Source organism: Anomaloglossus baeobatrachus, chromosome 1, assembly GCF_048569485.1.
Source record: "Anomaloglossus baeobatrachus isolate aAnoBae1 chromosome 1, aAnoBae1.hap1, whole genome shotgun sequence".
In the NCBI taxonomy this organism is placed as follows: Eukaryota; Metazoa; Chordata; class Amphibia; order Anura; family Aromobatidae; genus Anomaloglossus; species Anomaloglossus baeobatrachus.
The window spans coordinates 607,177,509-607,200,603 of NC_134353.1; the positions used below are offsets into that span (position 1 = coordinate 607,177,509).

General features: G+C 43.1%; 1 protein-coding gene across 1 annotated transcript in view; it reads right to left on the reverse strand.

The window, feature by feature from the left end:
• SLC28A3 (solute carrier family 28 member 3) overlaps window positions 1–23,095 on the reverse strand; it is a 192,286-nt gene that overhangs the window by 27,481 nt on the left and 141,710 nt on the right. Inside the window, exons 8-13 of the mRNA XM_075340401.1 lie at window positions 18,952–19,029; window positions 17,624–17,704; window positions 8,906–8,986; window positions 7,887–8,012; window positions 7,102–7,232; window positions 1,964–2,132 (exon numbers count right to left, since the gene is read on the reverse strand). Coding sequence (XP_075196516.1) covers window positions 1,964–2,132; window positions 7,102–7,232; window positions 7,887–8,012; window positions 8,906–8,986; window positions 17,624–17,704; window positions 18,952–19,029 — 666 coding nt within the window. The remainder of the gene's footprint in view (window positions 1–1,963; window positions 2,133–7,101; window positions 7,233–7,886; window positions 8,013–8,905; window positions 8,987–17,623; window positions 17,705–18,951; window positions 19,030–23,095) is intronic.

Consider the following 23,095-nt stretch of genomic DNA (forward strand, 5'->3'; position numbering starts at 1 on the left):
CCAAAATCGGATATATCACTGGCAGCACTGCAGCATGGTCAGCTCCGTAATAAAGCGGAGGGGGGTCCTAATCGAGGTTTGGACGACCCCTCCCCTAGGGTCAGGGAACGGCTGAAAACCCGGAGGGGACAGAAAAGGTAAGCCAGCTCTGCAGGAGAACGTCCCACAGAGCAAATGCTAGAAACTGGCTCTGCAGGATGACGGGCCCGCAGAGCATGATCATGACAACTGTGAGCTGATGTTTATCTGCAATGTTTGCTTTAGCTTCAGGAGATAATCATTGCCAGACTAGGTCAGCTAAAGGTCAGCTAGTCCGGCACGCCCTCTGCTGTGATTAACATCTCACTGTCTATAGACATTGTAAATACAGAGCTTGATGTGGGAGGTGGTAGCTTTCTTAGCTCTGCTGAATGGTTAAATCTAAAAACTCTGTCAGAACCGCTTCACCCAGTAAACTCAGTGATACATCATTGGATTCAGGGTCTTTTTTTGTACATTATGCTCAGGGGTGGGATTCAGCCGGTTCTGTCTGGTTCTGGAGAACCGGTTGTTAAACTAGCAGCCGTTCCCAGAACCGGTCATGTAAGGTTGGGATGTCATGTGAGCCCTACATCCAGTTAGTGCTGACTTCTGTCTGCGGAGACAGGTGCACTCAACAGGAAGTGAGCATCAGCTGCAGTTGTTCACTTCTTGTTGTTTATGGCCCCTTTCATATTGTTTTGATTTCTGTTCAGTGGTCCCATCGGGGCTTCCACCAGAACCCTTCCCCCCACAAAATGGGTTTTGGATGTATGTGTCAACGAGACCATTAACAATAATGGTACAGATGGAGTCACCGTGTGCTCTGTCGCGCACCATTTTTGGGAGTATACGCTTACTGGAGGCAGACACCCAGACGTAGTCTACTATGTCTGGGTGCCCGCCTCCAATAGGCGAATAATCCCGAAAATGGTGCACGACAGAGCACAAACAGCGACTGTGTGCACCATAATAGTCAATGACCCTGTCAGCGCATATGTCTGAAACCGAGAGGTTCAGGTAGAAGCCCTGATGAGACCACTGAACGGAGATCTGAATGCAATGTGAAAGCAGCCTAACTTGTTTAGTCCGAAGGCGGGGAGACAAAATCCGGCACTGATTGGACATGGGACTCACGTGACATCACAATATCATGTGAGCACCGACATTGCAAGCCCCATCACCACTGGAACCACACCGGCCACGGAGGTAAGAATCTTTTTTTATTTTACCTTGGGGAAACTTATGGAATCAGAAGGGATTGTCCTAGTAGTAGACAAACCCTTTAAGCTAAGCCTTAAGGTGGCTTTACACACTACGACATCGCTAAAGCGATGTCGTTGGGGTCACGGATTTTGTGACGCACATCCGGCCGCGTTAGCGTTGTCGTTGCGTGTGACACCTATTAGCGATTTTGAATCATTGCAAAAACATTCAAAATCGCTAATCTGTGACATCGCCCCCAATCTCAATTATTGTTGCTGCTGCAGTAACGATATTGTTCGTCGTTCCTGCGGCAGCACACATCGCTACGTGTGACACCGTAGGAACAAGGAACCTCTCCCTACCTGTGTCCCACCAGCAATGAGGAAGGAAGGAGGTGGGCGGGATGTTTTGTCCCGCTCATCTCCGCCCCTCCGCTTTGATTGGGCGGCCGCTTAGTGACATCGCTGTGTTGTTGCGGTGACACTGAACGCACCTCCCCCTTGAGGGAGGGATTGTTCGGCGGTCACAGCGACGTCGCAGAGCAGGTATGTGCGTGTGACGCTGCCGTAGTGATAATGTTCGCTACGGCAGCGATCACCACATATCGTTACGATGGGGACGGGGGCTATCGCACGTGACATCGCTAGCCGATGCTAGCGATGTCGCAGCATGTAAAGCCCGCCTAAGTCTGAGAGAGAATGAGCCTTTTAAGTCCTAGAAAAATACAAATCATGTTTACCTCAAAACTAAACTGTGGATAATCAAACATATTTCCCAGCCACGAGAGGACGGAATTGAAGAACGCTAGCAGCGAGAGAAAAGCCATCAGGTTTACTGCTATGTTTGCCACTAGAGGAATTGATGCAGAGGCTCCTTGACTTGCGGCTTCCAGAATATTTCTTGCATCCCTGATTCAAACCAAGGAAAATAATGCAGAATAAATATAACAGATGTTAATTACACTGTGTGCACAATTATTAGCCATGTGAGCACTGTGACCACATTAGTATTTTAAGGCAGATTTTCCAACTCTAAGCTATATAAACTTGAATGCTTATTGGATGAAGCAGATTAGATGATATATATTTCTGTAATGAGGGAGCGTGTGGCCTAAGGATATCAGCATCCTTCATCAAAGTGTGCAGAATAATCAGGCACCTTGTTTTCCTCAGTGAAAATGGGCCAAAAAAGAGATTTAACTGACTCTGAAAAGTAACAAATTATTACAAGTCTTACAGAAGGATGCAGCACTCCTGAAATTGCTAAGATATTGGGGAGAGATCACAGAATTAGCAAATGTTTTGCTATGAATAGTCAACAGGGTCACAAAAATGTTCACATTAACTGCTAAAGATTTGAGAAGACTCAAACGTGAAGCGACCAGGAATCCATTATCCTCCAGTGCTGTCATATTCTGGAACTGCAACCTCCCTGGAGGGCCCAGAACTACGAGTACAAGGTTTTCAGTGCTCAGAGACATGGACAAAGTAAGGGAGGCTGAATCCCGACTACAACTGAACAAGACACAAAAGTTGAAACATCAAGACTGGGCCAAAAATATCTGAAAACAAATTTTTCAAAGGTTTTATGGACTGACAAGATAAGAGTGACTTTTGAAGGACCACAGATGGATGGGCCTGTGGCTTGATTAGTAATGGGTACACTTTGACTCAGATGTTAAGAACGTCAATGTGGGTACTGCTATGGGCTGGTATTATTAAAGATGACCTAGATGGACATTTCAGGTTGATAATGGACTCAAAATTAACTCAAATACCTACTACTAGTTTTTAGAAGATACTTTCTTCAAGCAGTGGTACAAGAAAAAGTCTGCATCATTCAAGAAAACTTTGATTTTTATGCAGGACAAAGCTCCATCGCGTTCATTGAACTACTCTACTGCTTGGTTGCCAGTTAATACCTTCTTAAAGATTAAAAAGAATAAGGACTTAACCTTTTTCCTCATCTTACCTAAACCATAAACATTTATTACTGAAGATTATCTGCACAAATAAAACGGAAATCATATGATTGCTTAAGTGCCAAGTTTTTCTTCCCTTTAAGTAACTGACAGACTCCATGAATGGAAGGCTTATGACTGTTATTGAAATGAAGAGTGCCAATATTCATCACTGAGATTTTTTTTGAAATGTCAAAAATGTATTTTTGTACGTTTTGAGTTGTTTGGTTATTAGTCTCACAATAAGTGAAAATAAGCAATTCAAATGGGGAAAATTTTCATTTTTCATTTAGTTGCATAAAAATTCTGCACACTAATAGTTTTCCAATAATTATACATACAGAAATATTTTCCTAAGAAAGACAAAACCTCACTTTTATTTCCTTAAATATTCAGATTTATTAGCCTTTTCGATTAACCGACAGTGCTGTAATTGTTCAATAATAACATTAATTATCAAAAATACAGTTACCTAATAATTGTGCACACAGTATATAAATAATAGTGCAATATAATCATCACAAAAAAATCATTAAATACAATTCTTTTTAATTTTAGATCAAAATTGGGTAACATTAATAAAAATAAGTAACTATTTAAAAACTACCTTTCATGAGTTTTAGTATGTTGAATTGGCCACATCATGAAATAATGGCTGCAGAACTGAGAAAAACTTAGTTTTTATTTGTACTTGTTTGCGTTGCAGAGAAATTAGCTTATAAAGTTTAGGTTATAATTTATGTTACAGTACACCTGGACGTTACCAAGCATTTGTCTCTGTGGGCGTGTACTTCTTCCTATTTATGAGGTTCACCAATCAAACCAGGCATCTTCATACATGGGAGAAAAAAAACACACCCTCCTATTTTCACTGATCTCATCACTACAGTTACTTTGTAAAGCATTAGTCCAATACCTTTCTTACCCTAGAAGTTACATTAATCTCTGACAGATGGTCACAAGCCACATCTAGAACCCTTTTTAAAGTGACATCCAGTTGCCCCATGCTTTCCCAGTAACAAAACTCAAAGCCGACCATGCATACTTACATTCGAGTGTTGCCACTTTAACACCAGATTACATCAAACACGTCTACTACACCATTGAATCCAGCTTTAAGCACTTGCTTAACTGACAATACCATCCTATCTTTTTGCTCCCATGGCCAGTATGTGCACATCCAGATATGCTTGTTATTTCACCACTAGGGGGAGTCAGCACACAGTGTGTGTAATGAGATCTACCACAAAATGGAATCAGAGCTGTTTGTAACAAGAACAACCACTAGAGGGAGCTCAGGCAGCACACGGCATCCTAGGTAACAGAAAGGTTGGTAAGAGGAGTCGTACTAACAGGGTCAGAGCCGAGAGAGGGAGCGCAGTATAAGGGCGGAGGCAGAGTCAGGGTCCGGGCCAAGCCAGAGGTCGGTAACAGGGAGAGCAAGCCAAAGGAGGGGGCACAGAGACGGGTCAACGAGCAGCAGAAGTAAGGTAAGACAAAACGGAGAAGATGAGATAGGGAGGTCAGGCAGAAAGGAGGTCAGGAAGGATCGGGGGAGGTAATGGACAGAATCTAGAGCACTTACAGGAACCAGCCGAGCATGTTGCATAGCAGATCTATAACTGGCAGCATGAAGATGGGGAATGCCGACAACATGATCATGTGACTGATACAGCTCTGCCACAGCAGAGTGCAAACAGTATCATGACAATCCTCTTCTGTTCGGAGCTACTCAGAAAAGTCAACATCTGAAGACCTGTTCTTCATAACGGTTTCCTAGCCCTTGTGCTAATGTAACAAACTTCCTGTAACATTGGCTTCCTCCTCCCAGCAGGGATGTCGACACATTTGTGGCGCCCTGGACAAGCCAGGGGCCACAGAGAACAACACCTACACACCCCACACTCCCGGTCAGGCACACCGAAGTCAGACACAAACCCTTGTTGCCTTCCTCCAGGGGCTGATGTCCACACCAGGTGGGTGGGCCAGGCGGTTGGCCCCGCCCCCCGAGGAATTCACAGTCCTGGAGGCGGGAAAAGAGGCAGTTTAGTTTTGGAGGTGAAAGAGAGAGGAGGAAAGTGGCAGTTAAGCAGCCTGAAGTTTGTCCGGGTGTGTAGCCCGGACGGACCAGCAAGGTTGGCAGACGGTGGTGACCGTCTGCAGGAGTGGCCAATTGGAGCTAACCGTAAGGACCGTGGACGGGCGGTGGCCCGGCAGTACCGGACCGGTATGCAAAGAGAAGCCAGCACCATCCGGCAGGGGCTTACGGACCCCGGCAAGGCTAGGAGTCGCCATGAATTTGCCAAATCCGTTAGCGAAGGGAACCTCCTGGGTTTCCCAGCAGCCAAGTCCCGACAGAAGGCAACCGTCCAACCGAGAGAGGGAAACACAGTCACCGCCAAGGCTAAAGTTCCCAGGGCCAGAGCCTGCGGGCAAAAGGGGCTCCTCCAGCAACCATCCAAGCTGGGGAGCGGGTTACCGGTGGGAACCCATTGGAACCGTTACACTACATAGGTGCAGGGAAAGGCAGTCACCATCAACCTGCCGGGAGAAACAACACCGCAGCAGTCTGTGGGACCCGTCCATCCAGCCGTGTGTTTTACCGAGAACTGTGTCCTCATCATTGGTTGAGTGAGTACCACCGTGCTGTGCGGCACAGCGCTGCCCCCGCGACCCTGCACCTCACCAGGCCCCGTAACCCCCCTGCTATCCATTCCTACCCCATCACCGGGCCCCGGGACAACCAACCCCCTACCCACAGAGGGGAGAACTAACATCAAAGCTGCTCCCTGTCACCGCTCCCGGGATCCCCCGTCCAGAGCAGCGGTGGTGTCACCAATATCACCACAACCGTGGGTGGCGTCACGGACAATAACCAAATCCCCACCATCCAATCCCCACCCTTTTCACTCACGGGCGAGGAGCGCCGCTCGAGTCCCCGGGATCCGGCTCACTGCTCGAGCCACCACCGAGTGGCAGCAGCGGCCAGACCCGAGCAGTGGGAGAGCGCAGCGTCCCCTCCTCCGCCCGCGACACATTCACCTTCCTGGCCGCTTAGCAGTAGTGTCTTCCTCGGTCAGTACCACTGCCTCCTGGGGCCTGTGCACGCTGCATAGGTCTCACAGGAGCATGTTTAGGGCATGTGAGCTCCCTGGTTTTATAGAGCCAGCATGACCTATGTTGGAAATGCCTCTCAGCCCATGGCTGAGAGTCAGTAGGTGTTAAGGTATCCTCCCCCTATGGGAGGTGCCTGAGCAACATAGTTTGACTGCTAGAGACACACTTGCTAGTTGTCAGGTCCCATTCCTCCTTCCCTGTATCCTGTGTCTGTTACCTGTGTCTCCTAACTCATAACTGTGTTCTAATACCTCTTGTGCCTGCCATACCTACTTTACCTGCTGTACCTACCAGAACCTGCCATACCTGTTAGTGTCTGCTGAACTTGCCATACCTGCTGTACCTGCTTGTACCTTCCGTCTAGTCTGCAGTAGCTGACCAGTGTGTTCCAGCCGTATTGCTTGCACCACAATCCGTCCCTGTGTTCTGACCTCTGGGGTCAGCTGCTACAGTTCTGTGAGATCCTCTGGTGTGCCAAAAAATGTGTCTGTTTCTCCTGAATGGTAACACTCGAACATGTGAATATAGCCTAAATACAATATAAAACTAAAGCCTGCCATACACTGACTTCTTAACTACTCCCCAAATTTTTTCCAGAGATCCACTTCCTGCGCAGTTAGGATTTAGTGCACACATATTCCCATTTTCAGGATTTTACAGAGTTTAGTCCACATTAGTGTATAGGGATTATCACTAAACATTTTATCCTTTGTATATCAATGTTGACTACCTGCATTTATATTGTTAAACATCAGTCCATTTATTAACCATTTATACTATATGGTCTATATACCTCTTACCCTTTCTCCAGTTTAAGCCCATTCTGCATATTTACTTTTATTGGTTCAGTTTCTGGCCAGAATAACTTGGCTATAGCGAGTGCCGCTGGGGCAGACATCACAGAAGCGGTCAGAAGATGGGAAGAAGAAACCTACAAGTGAGAAATGTAGACTGATCATTTCCCTGATAGGTTTGTACATATTTGTCCTATATTAACCCTTTCATGACATTCGCTGTACATGTTGGAAGTGGGTGCAAGGAGTGGGCTCACGGGGTGAGCTCGCCTCATACTCGGTAGTTAATGTTTGTGTATTACAGCCAGGACCTGCTTCTAATAATAGCGAGTGGAGTGGAGTTCCACTCACGACTGTTAACCTGCTAAATCCCTCTGTCAAACTTTGACAGCAGGATTTAATACGCAGCAGCAACAAATTGAGACTACAAAAATTTGCAAATGATGAATCAAACGAAAACATCTGGGAAAAAATAAATATATATATAAATAAATAAAAAAGTAATTTTAAAAAAGTGCAAATGGATGGCACAAAACTCTATACACTTGACAAAACCAAACACAAATACAATAATGAATCAACCCCTGTATTATAGCCACACACTCATGATTAAGATATCATTGTAATATTTATTGAGGAGCACGGCTGCCCAGATTGCTATACTCACTACAGGCATCCTCCAGTAAATACAGCTCTAATAACCAGTATAAGTGTGAACCCAATGTGCAATGGACTTTAATGAAGAAAATTAAAAAATAATTGTGAATAGAATGGCAAATGTCTTTACTTACTCCAAATGAAATGTAAGCTCCAAGCACGCTTCCTGCAATGGTAGCAAACCCAGCGGTCATGACTGCGTGTATCTCAGACTTTGTCAGGTGTTCCAGGTATGGCCGAATCAGAAGGGGAGATTCTGTCTACAAATAAAACACAAACTAATAAGAAAGGACAGCACAAGAGAAATTTGATAAACTCATGGTAATCATAAGAGCAGTCCCCATAATTCCATTAGTGCTGCAGTTAGTCCCTGTATCAGTGAACTAGAGATTAATGGGTTTCTAAATATAAGTGGCACATGCCATAACAATTGATAATGAGGGCTATGAATGCAGCAATCACACGATACATCATGGGATCACACTATGGTGCAATTACTGGCATAGTCTGTCACTCTGCAGTTCATGTGATAAATTAGACAAGTGAACACTATTTATGAAGATATATTATGAGTGAGTGATACAACTGTTATGACAGTTGCCATTTACAGTATATTTAGAGAGTGGCCATCCTCTTTGAAGGTGTTTTTCAAGTTTAGAAGTTATCTCCAGCTGGATAGGTGATATCTTCTTTATCACTGGGGGTTCAACTACTGGGACCCCCACTGATCTTGAGAATATGGTACTTTGAAGAGCCCCGTGTGAGTGACGCAGTCGTCAATCATGTGCAAATCTTCTCCAATCATTCTTATGGGAGTGCCTAATTCTCCATTCATTCTTATGGGAGTGCCTAAGACCTGTGGAGAGCTCTCCTTGGCAGTCAAGACATTGACAAGAGTCAATGGAGAGTATTTGAACATGATCGAGCTCCGCTTCATTCACATGGTGCTTTACAGAGTCCCGGTTCTTGGGATTGGTGGGGATACATGCGTTTGGACCCCCAGCTAAAAAGAGGTGATCCCCTGTCCAATAACCCCTTTAGGATGTAGTCGCTCATTCTTATTAAATAACCCACAAGTTAACAGGTTAGCATTTTGGGGTTATTGTATTTTTATTATATTACATATATATCGAAATATGAATGAGACATATACCTGGCCCACAAATATGTTTCCAGCAGCAACCAGTGATTCTGTGGGAGATGTTGCCATGGTAATTTGCATTACCCATCCAACCTATAGAAAAGAACAAGGTAAGTATTTTATTGTTTTCTCCGCATTATGTAACATGTAGATATTACAATTGTCTCTTTTATTACTCCTTGCATTCTTACTCCACGTTAGGCCTCATTCACACATGATACTGGGGTCAGTGTTTTGGATCAGTGTACGGTCTGAGTGTTTGTTTTTACCATCAGTTATCAGTGTTTTTCATGGATGGATAAAGAAATACATGAATTACAAAGCTTCTCCTAAACCTTTCAATGTTAACTACGGACAGTCCATGGATGCCATCTGTGTAGTGTACGTTTTTCATGGACCAGTAGACTTGTATTGGCACTGTTCATCCATGATACCAGAAAAAAAATGAACTGGTCTCCGTGAGTTTTGCACAGATGCATGGTCTATGAAAAAACATGGACATGTGAGGAGATGCCACCTGTGTTACACAGCCAACATCCACCTTTAATTACAGAGGCTGAAGTGCTTCGATCACTTTAGTTCAACCACGTAAATGCCACTATTGAGCCCCGACAGCAGTATTTAAATGTTGCTACTGCAGGGAGTCAATGGCTTACTATGGCACCTGGTGGTTTGCCGAAGGCTCCTGGAAATGTCATCTTAGTACTTCTGTGAACTTCAGCGACATGCTGAGCTTCATAGGAGACCGTGATTATAGGCTGTAGTACAATAGCACATATTATGGTATAGCAGTATATCGTATAAGAGTCTGAATGATGCAGGATAAAGTACCCTAAGGGGTACTAAAAAATAAAGTAAAAAAAATCTTAAAAACTGTAAAAAATTCATAAAAATATAATAATTCTAATATCCCTCCTTTTTGTCTATTAAAAATAAAGAAATTAATTATTTAATTAATTAAAATTAATTAATTAAAAAAAGTTTCTGAAAAAGGTGACAGATACTTATTTTTTTTAAAACAAATTTTAGAATTTTTTTAACACCCCATAAATAACAAAAAATACAGACAAATTTATTATAGACATAATTATACTGACCTAGAACATCATATTGCTAGTTCATTTTTACTGCACAATGAATGTCATAAATATAAAACCACAAAAACAAATGCAGAGTTTTTTTTAGCACTTTCACCAAAGGGGAAATTATATGGTAAAATGAATGGTGTCATGTAAAAATAAGACAGCTATGGCTCTTGGAAAAATAAGAGGAAAAATCAAAAGAGCAAAAATGGAACATTTCTAAGTTTTAAGGGGCTAAAGGTCTATAAGAAATCACGTGTCAAGCACAAATAAAAATGTTTTTGCCCTCTTCCCGATTGCTATTTTTGCATATTTGATTAGCTAAATTTCTCCTTAAAAATCTATTATAGGACAAAATGGCCCCAGTTAGCAACAAAATAATCTTGTCATTTAATATATTGAGTTAAAAAATATCCAGATCCTATTGATATCACTGGTGTGTCACAGTTAAGTCAATGTGAATTTCAGGCTCAACGCCGCTGCTGCCACGCACCCAGCCTCTGCTGACCTTCACGGGCTGTTACCGCAGGCGTTCACACATCCTCTTTAGTGGCACTGTCACTCCTCTACATACGAGCACACTCTGCAACTGTAAAAGAACCTTACCTCCTTTCATGCATGTCGGTCGTCCTATGTGACCCGTGCATTCCAGCTGTAACCATTGATGCAACTACCTTGAGAAAGGCTCTACGCCGAAACGTCGGTGGTGTTGCTCTGGTTAAGGTTCACTTTTGCAGTGTGTCAAATAAATCCACTTGCATCACACAAAATTCTCTTGCCTTCATTTTGAGTGCTGGGGTTATATACTATTTATGGTGTGTCACAGTTCACCGACAGTCCAGTCTCTGTAAAAGGTTATTGCATTTGGCTACATAAACTGCTTCCTGACATTCTATTCTTACTCCTGTGATGTAAATAGAAACCTTTGCATCTTCTCTACTTGGGGTTAATCCTTTTCCTTTTAGGACACTGTGGATATCCTCACCTCTCAGCTGTTAATAATCATCACTACCCCTTGTGTCCTTAAATACCTGCATTTCTTCTTGGTGTTTGCTGGTGATAGCGATAAAAATTCCAAACGGTCTTGTGTGCAAGCAGTCGGCTTGTGTTCACCTGGAGAAATATTGTATGTTGCTGTACCTCTCCTTGGCGATAAGTTGTTTGTTTACTTTCCCCTGTTTGTGTTCTCTCTGTGTTCTTTAGATCTTAGTGAGTTGACTGAGTGCTTATCCCATCCGTTCCTTACCTAGGGCCCAATGCAGAGTCAGCCAGGGCTAGGTATGCTGCTCAACGCATAGGTGCAACACCTATCTAGGGTGGTCAATGGAACCAGGGGCCAGCAAAAAGTTTGAAGAGATCACCATCTTCCCCTTCCCTAGACACAGAGTTTCCTTCTTCCCTTTCCTCCCTTTTCGCAGTTTGCTTGGTATTTCACCATAGCTAACATGACAATTGGCCCTGTGTGGAAAGAAATTACATCCCTACATTTGGGCAGTCCTATCACTGACTGACAGCTTTTATTGTATATGTGTGGATAGAGAAACAGTTGTTAATCATGGATAGGACCGCACACTGGACTGAAAATCCCAGAGAGAGCAGAGATTTAAATTATTATGGGTTAGGCTACATCTACACGACCGTTCCGTTTTTGCGGTCTGCAAAAAAACGGTCCTGTTTTTTCACGGATGCATCCGTGTGGCATCCATGTGACATCCGTTTCGTTCCGTGTGTCTTCCGTGTGTCATCCGTTTGCCTTTCGTTTTTTTGTGGACCACAAAACACAGAAGTAGCTAGATAGATAAAAAGATATAGATAGATAGATGGATAGATAGATGGATAGATAGATAGCTAGATAGAGGAATAGATATAGAGTCAGAGAGAGAGAGAGAAATAAATAGAGGGATGGATAAATGAATGAAGAATAGAGGGATAGATAGATAATAGATGAGAAAGACATATATAATGTCCCACTCCCAGCATTTTGTAATCTTGCACCCTTTAGTGCCTTTCATGTGGCACTAAAGGGTGCCTAACCTTGTATTTAGCCAAAAAATAAATAAATAATTAAAAAAAAATGACGTGGGGTCCCCCCTATTTTTTGTTGCCAGCTCGGCTAAAGCAGACGGCTGCAGCCTGCAGACCACAGCTGGCAGCTTCACCTTGTCTGGTAATCCAAAGCAGAGGGCCCTCCACGCTGTTATTTTAAATTAAATAAATAATTTAAAACAAAAAAAGTGGCGTCCCCCCCAAATTGGATCACCAGCCAAGGTAAAGCGGACAGCTGTGGTCTGGTATTCTCAGACCAGGGAGGTTCGCGGTTCTTTGACCCTCCCCAGCCTAAGAATAGCAGGCCGCAGCCGCCCCAGAAGTGGCACATCCCTTAGATGTGCCAATCCTGGTGCTTTGCTCCAGCTCATTCTGATGCCCTGGTGCGGTGGCAAACGGGGTAATATATGGGGTTGATACCAGATGTGTAATGTCACCTGGCATCAAGCCCAGAGGTTATGATGTCACGGCCTCCATCAGATACCCGACATCACTAACCCAGTCAGTAATAAAAAAAAATAGAAGACAAACATTTTTATTTGAAAAAATACTCCCCAAAACATTCCCTCTTTCACCAATTTATTGAAAAGAAAAAACAAATCCGGGTCCGGCGTAATCCAATAAGGGGGTCCCACGACGATCAATACTCACTGTCCCAGTCAATGAAGAACAGAATGTTCCCCATTGACTGGGAGAGCAGTGCAGTGACCTGAGCTAACATTATGAGATCAGCCAAGGTCACTGCAGGGGATTACCAGACCTGACTTCAGGAAGTTATCGAGGTACATTACCTGCGGTGATGGAAGCAGTTGCACTCCTGACATCAGCACTGGTCACTGAGTTCTATGCCCACCACATTCTCAGATCACCTCTCATGAGCGGCCCATGACATCACCGCAAGTCACAGTCTCGGGCCGCCCGCGAGAGGTGATGTGACGAGCGCCGATGTCAGGAGTGCAGGACTTCATCACCGCAGGTAATGAACTTTACTAACCTCCTGATGGCAACGCTCATCATCCCCACGGCTGCTCGAACTGCAGTGCGTACATATTCTGACACACTGCAGTGCAGGCATATGCTGACATTGCAGTGCGGGCATGTGCGGGGCTGGCAGGGAGTGGGACACAGACCACACGGGCACCCGGCGAAAGTCACACGGAAATGCTTCCGTGTGGCTTCCGGGGAATTTTGCAGGCCTATTGACTTGTATTGAGTCACAGTCCGTTATTAAGGAACAGAATAGGACATGTTCCATAATAACGGAACGGACATACAGCATCCAATTTGTTTTTTTGTAGGATCGGATGCACACGGAAGTCCTCCAGTGTGCTATCCGATCCGACACAAAAGACATTGAAAAGATGATCCTGTCCGTGGGTCTGCAAAAACAGGAACTGACCAGGACAGAGGGACCGGTCATGTCAATGAGCCCTTATACTAATTCTTTTCTCACAAAACTATATATCAATCTGCTCAGGTACGCCTGCACTGTGTCTGCAGATTGGACTGTGCTTTTCTGTTGACAAGTTCCCCTTAATGATATGTAAGGAAGCATGGCAACATCATTATAGGGGGGAAACTAGTTTTTTACAATCAGCCGTTATTTAGAAATTGAACTTTGTCAGGTTGTCTTTGCTTTATGCCTCCTCCTGACAAAAATATTGAACTAAATTACAAAGCGTCTCCTATCCATTGCAATGTAAATCATGGCCAACATACTAGTAATCATAGTCTCCTATGGAGATCAGCATGTCGCTGAAGTTCACAGGAGAACCAAGATGTCATTTACAGGAGCCATGGGCAGACCCCCTGCTGCTATGGTAAGCCATTGACTCCCTGCAATAGTATCAATTAAATGCCACTGTGTTTAACATTGAAAAGTATAGGAAAAGCTTTGTAATTTTGTAATTTATGTTGCCATGTGCTATCTCAAGTTTCATCAGGCTCTGTATGTTCAGGATATGGAAATTCTATAGGATGCAAAAGGAAAAAATAAATCAAAGCCTAATTAAATCGGAGGCGTATGGAGGTATGGAAAAGGCTGCATATACCATGCATCCAAAGTATCACTTTTTGCTTGAGTCCTTATATTTAGACGTTTTCATAAGCCCTATTATCCGTACTTACAGTGCTGGCCAAAAGTATTGGCACCCCTGCAATTCTGTTAGATAAATCTCAGTTTCTTCTTGAAAATGATTGCAATCACAAATTCTTTCGTATTATTATCTTCATTTATTTTGCTTGCAATGAAAAAACACAAAAGAGAATGAAACAAAAATCAAATCATTGATCATTTCCCAAAAAACTCCAAAAATGGGCCAGACAAAAGTATTGGCACCCTTAACCCAATACTTGGTTGCACAACCTTTAGCCAAAATAACTACGAACAACTGCTTCTGGTAACCATCAATGAGTTTCTTACAATGCTCTGCTGGAATTTTAGACCATTCTTCTTTGGCAAACTGCTCCAGGTCCCTGAGATTTGAAGGGTGCCTTCTCCAAACTGCCATTTTGAGATCTCTCCACAGGTGTTCTATGGGATTCAGGTCTGGACTCATTGCTGGCCACTTTAGTAGCTTTAGTAGTCTCCAGTGCTTTCTATCAAACCATTTTCTATTGCTTTTTGAAGTGTGTTTTGGATCATTGTCCTGCTGGAAGACCCATGACCTCTGAGGAAGACCCAGCTTTCTCACACTGGGCCCTACATTATGCTGCAAAATTTGTTGGTAGTCTTCAGACTTCATAATGCCATGCACATGGTCAAGCAGTCCAGTGCCAGAGGCAGCAAAGCAACCCCAAAACATCAGGGAACCTCTGCCATGTTTGACTGTAGGGACCATGTTCTTTTCTTTGAATGCCTCTTTTTTTTCCTGTAAACTCTATGTTGATGGCTTTTCCCAAAAAGCTCTACTTTTGTCTCATCTGACCAGAGAACATTCTTCCAAAACGTTTTAGGCTTTCTCAGGTAAGTTTTGGAAAACTCCAGCCTGGCTTTTTTATGTCTCGGGGTAAGAAGTGGGGTCTTCCTGGGTATCCTACCATACAGTCCCTTTTCATTTAGATGCCGACGGATATTACGGGTTGACACTGTTGTACCCTCGGACTGCAGTGCAGCTTGAACTTGTTTGGATGTTAGTCGAGGTTCTTTATCCACCATCCACACAATCTTACGTTGAAATCTCTCGTCAATTTTTCTTTTCCTTCCACATCTATGGCGGTTAGCCACAGTGCCATGGGCTTTAAACTTCTTGATGACACTGCGCACCATAGACACAAGAACTTTCAGGTCTTTGGAGATGGACTTGTAGCCTTGAGATTGCTCATGCTTCCTCACAATTTGGATTCTCAAGTCCTCAGACAGTTCTTTGGTCTTCTCTCTTTTCTCCATGCTCAATGTGGTACACACAAGGACACAGGTTAAGTCAAGTTTATTCCATGTCAACTGGCTGCAAGTGTGATTTAGTTATTGCCAACACCTGTTAAGTGCCATAGGTAAGTTACAGGTGCTGTTAATTACACAAATTAGAGAAGCATCACATGATTTATCAAACAGTGCCAATACTTTTGTCCACCCCTTTTTTATGTTTGGTGTGAAATTATATCCAATTTGGCTTTATGACAATTTTTTTTTTTTCATTGAAGACAAATTAAATGAAGATAATAATACCAAAGAATTTGTGATTGCAATCATTTTCAAGAAGAAACTGAGTATTATCTGACAGAATTGCAGGGGTGCCAATACTTTTTGCCAGCACTGTAGAAACTAATATGACAAGGGTCTGTATTACAAAATGGAATCACTTTACAAGCTCCAAACAAATAGTTCTATCTAATACTAACCCAATAATAACGGCAATCATCAAAGTTTCTGGCCACAAGCTAAACTATATGTGTGGTTAAAAATACATTAAAGAAGGACCAATATTTTTAATATGTCATTATTGCGATTCTTTTAAGACTGTGACCCTGATTCATCATCTGCGATTTATTGAAATAACTTTTCCTTTTTTCCTTTTGGGGAGTTTGTTGACGTTTTTTGCACCAGATTCTTCAAAATAGCACACATGGTTCATGAATTTGACACAAAAGCAAAAAATGCTCTTTATTTTTGTCTTTTACCAGTTTTTGAGACTAAACGCTGCAAAACCTTTAAAAAGTGGCACATTTGTCTAAAAATGTGCCTAATTTACAACCTGCCAGAAACTTTAATTCCAGCAGATGATGAAATGAAATGTGACAAAGAAAAATGCAACATTTGGTAAAAATGTATTTCATCAATCTGTTTAAAACATCCAACTAAGAAAAGTTATTGAGTAAAAATAAACAAAACTTAAAAAAGAAATCTAACTTAAAAACTGATGAAATCTTATGTAGCATAATAATGAGCAAATACTAAAGCCACTAATAAAAAGCAAATTACTCCAGAAAGTTAGTGTAACAGCAATGATGAAAGGGGGCCTCCATGTTTAATTGCTTTACAGAAGCATTGGGACTAGAGATGAGAAAATCATTTGAAAATCAAATTTGCCAAAATTTGCCCCAAAATGTGATTAGTGAAGAACAAATGTACCTGTTCTCCACCAGGAGCACTAATCTCTGAATGACCACCAATGTACAAGGTATGATGATACCCTAGATGTCACAGCTGTTGGGAATTCTAGGTAGTGCTTAAGCATTGTGGGAAATGGTGCCAGACAAGTTAGTTTTCTTTTTTTTTTGGCAAATCGACCAATCCGTGTTGACATTTATGCTGATCCAGAAATTTCTTATTGAGGGGTTTGGCTGCATTCTGTCAGTGCATTAGATTTCTAGGCCTGGACTGACTGGACTAGTTGTCCTCTTTTCTGCTGTAAGTATATTAAATTTAAGGGGGAGCTATATCTCCTCTTTTTGTTGCTTTTTTGGCATTTATCAGTGTAGGGACTTGCAAGCATGGGGATCCGTGACGTTGATTACAAGCTTATGTATATTAGCCAATTTACTAAATAATACCTCATATATATTTTATATATATTTTTTGCACATTTTTATACTGGATGCAGCCAAGCCTCTTAATACAGGCTGTGCATAATGGAGCCCCTGTCCCTGTGTGCTGCATTTGAGTAGTTTGCGGCAACCCGCCTGATCTAATAGTATGGGCGTGACCAATAGGTTGCTAACCGGACACCATGCACATACATGTGTGAACAGCGCCCTATGCACGCCACTAGTGTGCAATTTTATCATCTAGCATCACTCCCTCCACTAGTGGTAACGTGTGAGTGATTGCTTTACCTTGCACCCGTGAAGACTCAATCATATTGAGGGGTTTGGCTGCATTCTGTCAGTGCATTAGGTTCTTTGGCCTGGGATGATTGGACTGGACTAATTGCCCTCTTTTCTGCTGTGAATTCTAGGGAATGCTTCATCATTGTGGGAAAGGGTGCCAGAGAAGTTAGTTTTCTTTTTTTTGGCAAATTGACCAATCCGTGTTGACATTAATGCTGACCCAGAAATTTCAGAAATTTTGCACAAATTTTAGATAGTTTGACTGGATCATCCTATCTCTAATTGGCACTATTAATTCCAATAAAAATAAAAAAGAAACATGTATGATATTTACCTTTTTAATGAGCCACTGCATGAAACCAATGTAGTAAAGCATTGACATAACGGTGCTGAAGAATATGACAATTGGAAGTACCTGCGTGAGAAAAGAGAAAATAGTAACGTCATCATTTCTTTCACTTGGATTCTCTAACATAGCACGTCGTTGGGTATACCATTGCTTTGCCGTAACTGAGATTTAGGGTCATTAAAATGCTAAACAGCAGCAAAAGGGGTTTAGGTGCCTGAATAGGCTCAGTAATCCTATATTTCAGAATATTAGTGGTGGTTCCTGCTCATAGACTGTATTATCTTCTAATATTTCACTAAGTCATGTAGACCACAGAATAATAGGCTCAATAAGGCTATGTTCACATGTTGCATTTTTGCTGCAATTTGTTTGCAGCGTATTTTTATACCTTTTATGCAAATTACACTACAAGCAAAAGCTATGAGATTTTAGAAATCTCATGCACATAATTATTGTTCTTTTTCTGACAAATGAAAAACCTTTTTGAAAAAATCAGCATGATTTTCAGTGTTTTTGCAGCTTTTTTTTCACTATTGAATACAGTGAGAAAAAGAAAAAACGCAAGCGCTGCATTTTTGCAGCTTTTTTGGTGAATGTAACTAACTTTATTAAACTTGTACTGTAGACAAATGACACTCCAAAAACGCAGTAAAAAAACAAAAAAACTCTACAAAAAATGCAGCAAAATCTATTTTTTTGAAGCAGCTTTTTTGTTGGCAAAAGAGCAAGTTTTGGCTGCAGAAAAAGGCAGTAAAAATGCAATGTTTGAACATTGCTTTAATGCAAACAATACCTGACCAACTCAATGCTCAAAAGTGTGAAGGTAGACAATGCCCTACCAGATGTGTTAAGTAAACAATGCCCTACCAATGTGTTAGGCATTCAATGCCCTTTGCTTACACGGTGGAATCAAAGCTAAACTTTGGGATTCTTTGAAACGCAGCAAGAAAAAAAGCAGCAAAAACAGTAAGAAAAGCAATAAAAAAAGTCAGTGAAACCTGTGTTTTGGCTGCAGTTTTTTTTTTACTGCCAAGTGATCAGGTTTTGCTGCAGAAAAAAAGCAGCAAAAAAGCAACATGTGAACATAACCTAATAGACCTCAAGGGTGGATGGTTTATTATACTGTTTGATGTTGTTCTTACTCATAACCTAGGAGAAGATTATAAAATAAAAGCATGTTGTCACTGTTCTTGCGGTCTTTTTTTGTGCAGGGTAAGTTTGTCTTCCAATCTAGCCGAGGTGACTGCTAGCATTTTTGGTATTCACCTCAAATAACTATTTGAGCACAATTTATCAATTTCTTTAGTGCTCACCTTAAAAGCGAAAAAGTGATCAACATACTTTTCTCCAAACACAAACTTTGAGCCAGTATCTGAGTATTCCAGGAAAGTCTGAAACAAATTAAATGAACATAGATTTAGTACTGGTCTCCACTACATTGCTATTATAGTGACCCACTCTAGAAACATGGATAATTCTGACAGCTGAAAATGAATTCCTATAATAAAACTATTAGTATAATATATGTATTATCTCAAAGGTTTAAAGGGATATGCAGTGAAAACAAAATATCACCCATTCTCGGGATTGAATAACTTGCTAATTGTAGGACATTCCAACCCTGGGACCCACACCATATGGCAGAACAGGGAGTTTTATTTCTTTTATGCACACTAGAATGAATCAGCACATCCATCATAGCATGGTTATTGAGCACTGCTGTCAGTGGGCATCTTGTTGGGTCACTCTGGCAGCGTCACTCTAGATCCTTTGAGATGAGGTGGGGTGGATGCTTATGGAGTTACAGATTATTTATACTATAAAGTATGAGATTGGAATTCCATTAAGGGGATGACCTATTTCTGTATTGATTGTGGTTCTGGTCCAGTATTCATGTGCTGTTATTGGTTCTGATCCTGTACACATGTAGCATTCCATAATGTGATACATGGCTATGTTAATAAAGTATTGTACCGTTTGACAAGTTAAGGATTACTACATCTTTATTTTTGTTAGGAGCATTAATTATAAAATGGAGCATTAGAAAACCTAGAAATCCTAATACTGTCAGGATTCAGCTCTGCCTCTTGGTTCCAGTGGTTATCTTATGACCACTCAACTGTGATTTTCCTACATACAGTCAAGTGCCGATTAGATTTTTTCCCTGCGTCTCTCAATGAAATAAGGGCTGGAGTTTTTCACTGCATATTGAGAGAATCATGTAGAGCAATTTGTTGGCACAAGACTAAGTATACAAATCACATAAAGGTCCAGTCACACTAAGCAACTTACCAGCGATCCCAACAACGATAGGGATCGCTGGTAAGTTGCTAGGAGGTTGCTGGTGAGATGTCACACTGCGACGCTCCAGCGATCCCACCAGCAACCTGACCTGGCAGGGATCGCTGGAGCGTCGCTACACAAGTTGCTGGTGAGCTCACCAGCAACCAGTGACAAGCCCCCAGCGCCGCGTGGAAGATGCTGCGCTTGGTAACTAAGGTAAATATCGGGTAACCAACCCGATATTTACCTTGGTTACCACCGCACGTGCAGAGAGCAGGGAGCAGCGCACACTGAGCGCTGGCTCCCAGCTCTCCTAGTTACAGCACACATCGGGTTAATTAGCCGATGTGTGCTGCAGCTACATGTGCACAGAGCAGGGAGCAGCGCACAATGCTTAGCGCTGGCTCCTTGCTCTCCTAGTTACAGCACACATCGGGTTAATTAGCCGATGTGTGCTGCAGCTAAATGTGCACAGAGCAGGGAGCAGCGCACACTGCTTAGCGCTGGCTCCCTGCTCTCCTAGTTACAGCACACATCGGGTTAATTAACCCGATGTGTGCTGCAGCTACATGTGCACAGAGCAGGGAGCAGCGCACACTGCTTAGCGCTGGCTCCCTGCTCTCCTAGTTACAGCACACATTGGGTTAATTAACCCGATGTGTGCTGCAGCTACATGTGCACAGAGCAGGAGTCGGCACTGACAGTGAGAGCGGCGGAGGCTGGTAACAAAGGTAAATATCGGGTAACCAAGGACAGGGCTTCTTGGTTACCCGATGTTTACATTGGTTACCAGCCTCCGCAGAAGCCGGCTCCTGCTGCCTGCACATTTAGTTGTTGCTGTCTCGCTGTCACACACAGCGATCTGTGCTTCACAGCGGGACAGCAACAACTAAAAAATGGCCCAGGACATTCAGCAACAACCAACGACCTCACAGCAGGGGCCAGGTTGTTGCTGGATGTCACACACAGCAACATCGCTAGCAACGTCACAAAAGTTGTTCGTTAGCAACGATGTTGCTAGCGATGTTGCTTAGTGTGACGGGGCCTTAAGACCAGCTACATGCCGACTACTAAAACTGCTTAAGCTGTGAAAACTGAATTTTTGCCCAAGGTGCAGGAAAACCTAGATATGCTTCTGCTTTATGTGATTATACTATGGAAGGGGTTTTGAGTGCTACATGCGACCCAACTGTAATTACACATTAGACCAATGTCAGCTGAGCCCACCAATTCCGGGTTCGATCATAGGTCTAATGTGTATTAGGGCGTCGGACAAAAAATCATTGGGGGAGAGATGTCGATCGTGCGATTTCGAACTGCCAATTCCTGTGTCCTCCCAGACATAAGTCGATGGCCGACGTTTCAGTCGGTGGCTTTCTCATAGGGAACACAGAAGCGCTCCACGGAGTCAGCAGCCTGTGTATGGGAGAGTCATCTTACATGGCTGGCAGCTTAATGGTCAGCTACCTCATCCTTTGGCTGACAACCCATGTAATGTGTATGGCCAGCTTAAGGATGGGTCACACCACTGTAAGGCTATGTGCGCACACTGCATCTTTTTGACGCTGCGTTTTTGTGCGTCTTTGGCCGCTAAAAACGCACAAAAACGCGCATGCGTTTTTGCCGCGATTTGGTGCCTTTTTGGCTGCGTTTTGCTGTGTTTTTGATCTCTGGATTTTGCTGCATTTTTCAAATGCATTGCATGGGCAGAAAACGCAGAAAAACGCAGGAAAGAACTGACATGTCCATTTTTTTTTTAACTCAAAAACGCAGGTAAAAAAAACAGATGTGTGCGGACAGCAAAAATGAAAACTCATAGACTTTGCTGGGGAAGCAAAGTCCTGCAGTTTTGAGGCCAAAAACGCACCCGAAAAACGCGCAAAAACGCCGCGAAAAACGCACTGTGCGCACATAGCCTAATGCCTGATAGGAGCCACAGACTCAGACTGGCTGTAAGGGGAATCTAGTGAAAAGCCGCTCACAAAGCAGGACCCCAAGAACTCTGCAACCCTTTAATCCCTGTACAGGGATTTGGATTTACACAGAGCCGCAGAGATCACTACCTGTGGTAGACTGTAGTCCGTGGTCGTCCGGCAGGGTCAAAATCCAGGAGATGCAAAACAGGAACAGAATCGGCAGGCAAGGGCGTAGTAAGGAGACAAAGCAGGGGTCAAATCCGGAACTGGCAGCAAGGTACAAAAACGACAGGCAGGAGGGTAGTCTAACACAAGCAAGGTCAGCGCACAGGAATCACAATACAAACAGCACATGAGCCAGGAGAACAGAACTATCACTGGCAGTGATCATGTGACAGGAGAGGGAATAAGAAGGGTGTGGTGTCTTCCCATAGGCTGCAGGTGAATGTTGGCCACTTCAGCCGTGAGACACACGCCACCTACAGTCAGCCAGTGGTACTGCAGGTTCCAGGGAAACCCAGCCTAGTGGATGAGCGGAGCCTGTGCTCCACAGAGCCACGGGCACCGACTCCTCTCCCATCACCACCACTATCCATGGTGGGAACATGGCGTCATCTGGCGATCGGAGCAGAAGTCGCAGGAGCGGACTCCGGTGGGGACGTGACACTGTGCTCCGCAGAACCACGGGCACCGACTCCTCTCCCATCACCAGCACTATCCATGGTGGGAACATGGCGTCGTCTGGCGATCGGAGCAGAAGTCGCAGGAGCGGACTCCGATGGGGACATGACAACCACTCATGGGCCATTGCATTGTGCTTGCTCTACAGGCTAAAATTTGCTAACCAGCCCATGCCAGGCTCCATGGCATAGGTCCAATTTTTACACTCCCTGTAGTATTTTCCCTGCTTTGTCTGTTTGACAGAATTATACTGATATTATTGTTCTCTCCCATATATTTCAACACTCGTGGTTATAGACAGAAAAGGGCCCATGTGCAAGAACAATATATGGGCCCTTTGCAGCCAAGAGCTCATCAAAATGCACAATTCCACCTGCTTTGGAGGTAGAAATGGGCCCGCCAACCCCTTGGGCCCTTGTGCGGCTGCATTGGCTGCACCAATGATATGTCTGGCACTGTATTTTAAAGTGCAGGAAGGAAAAATAAACAATAATAAATAACTTTTATTGTAAAATTCAATTAAACGACAACAAAAAAATAGTAATTGTTCGAAGAAAAAGAACACAATTGTCATGTG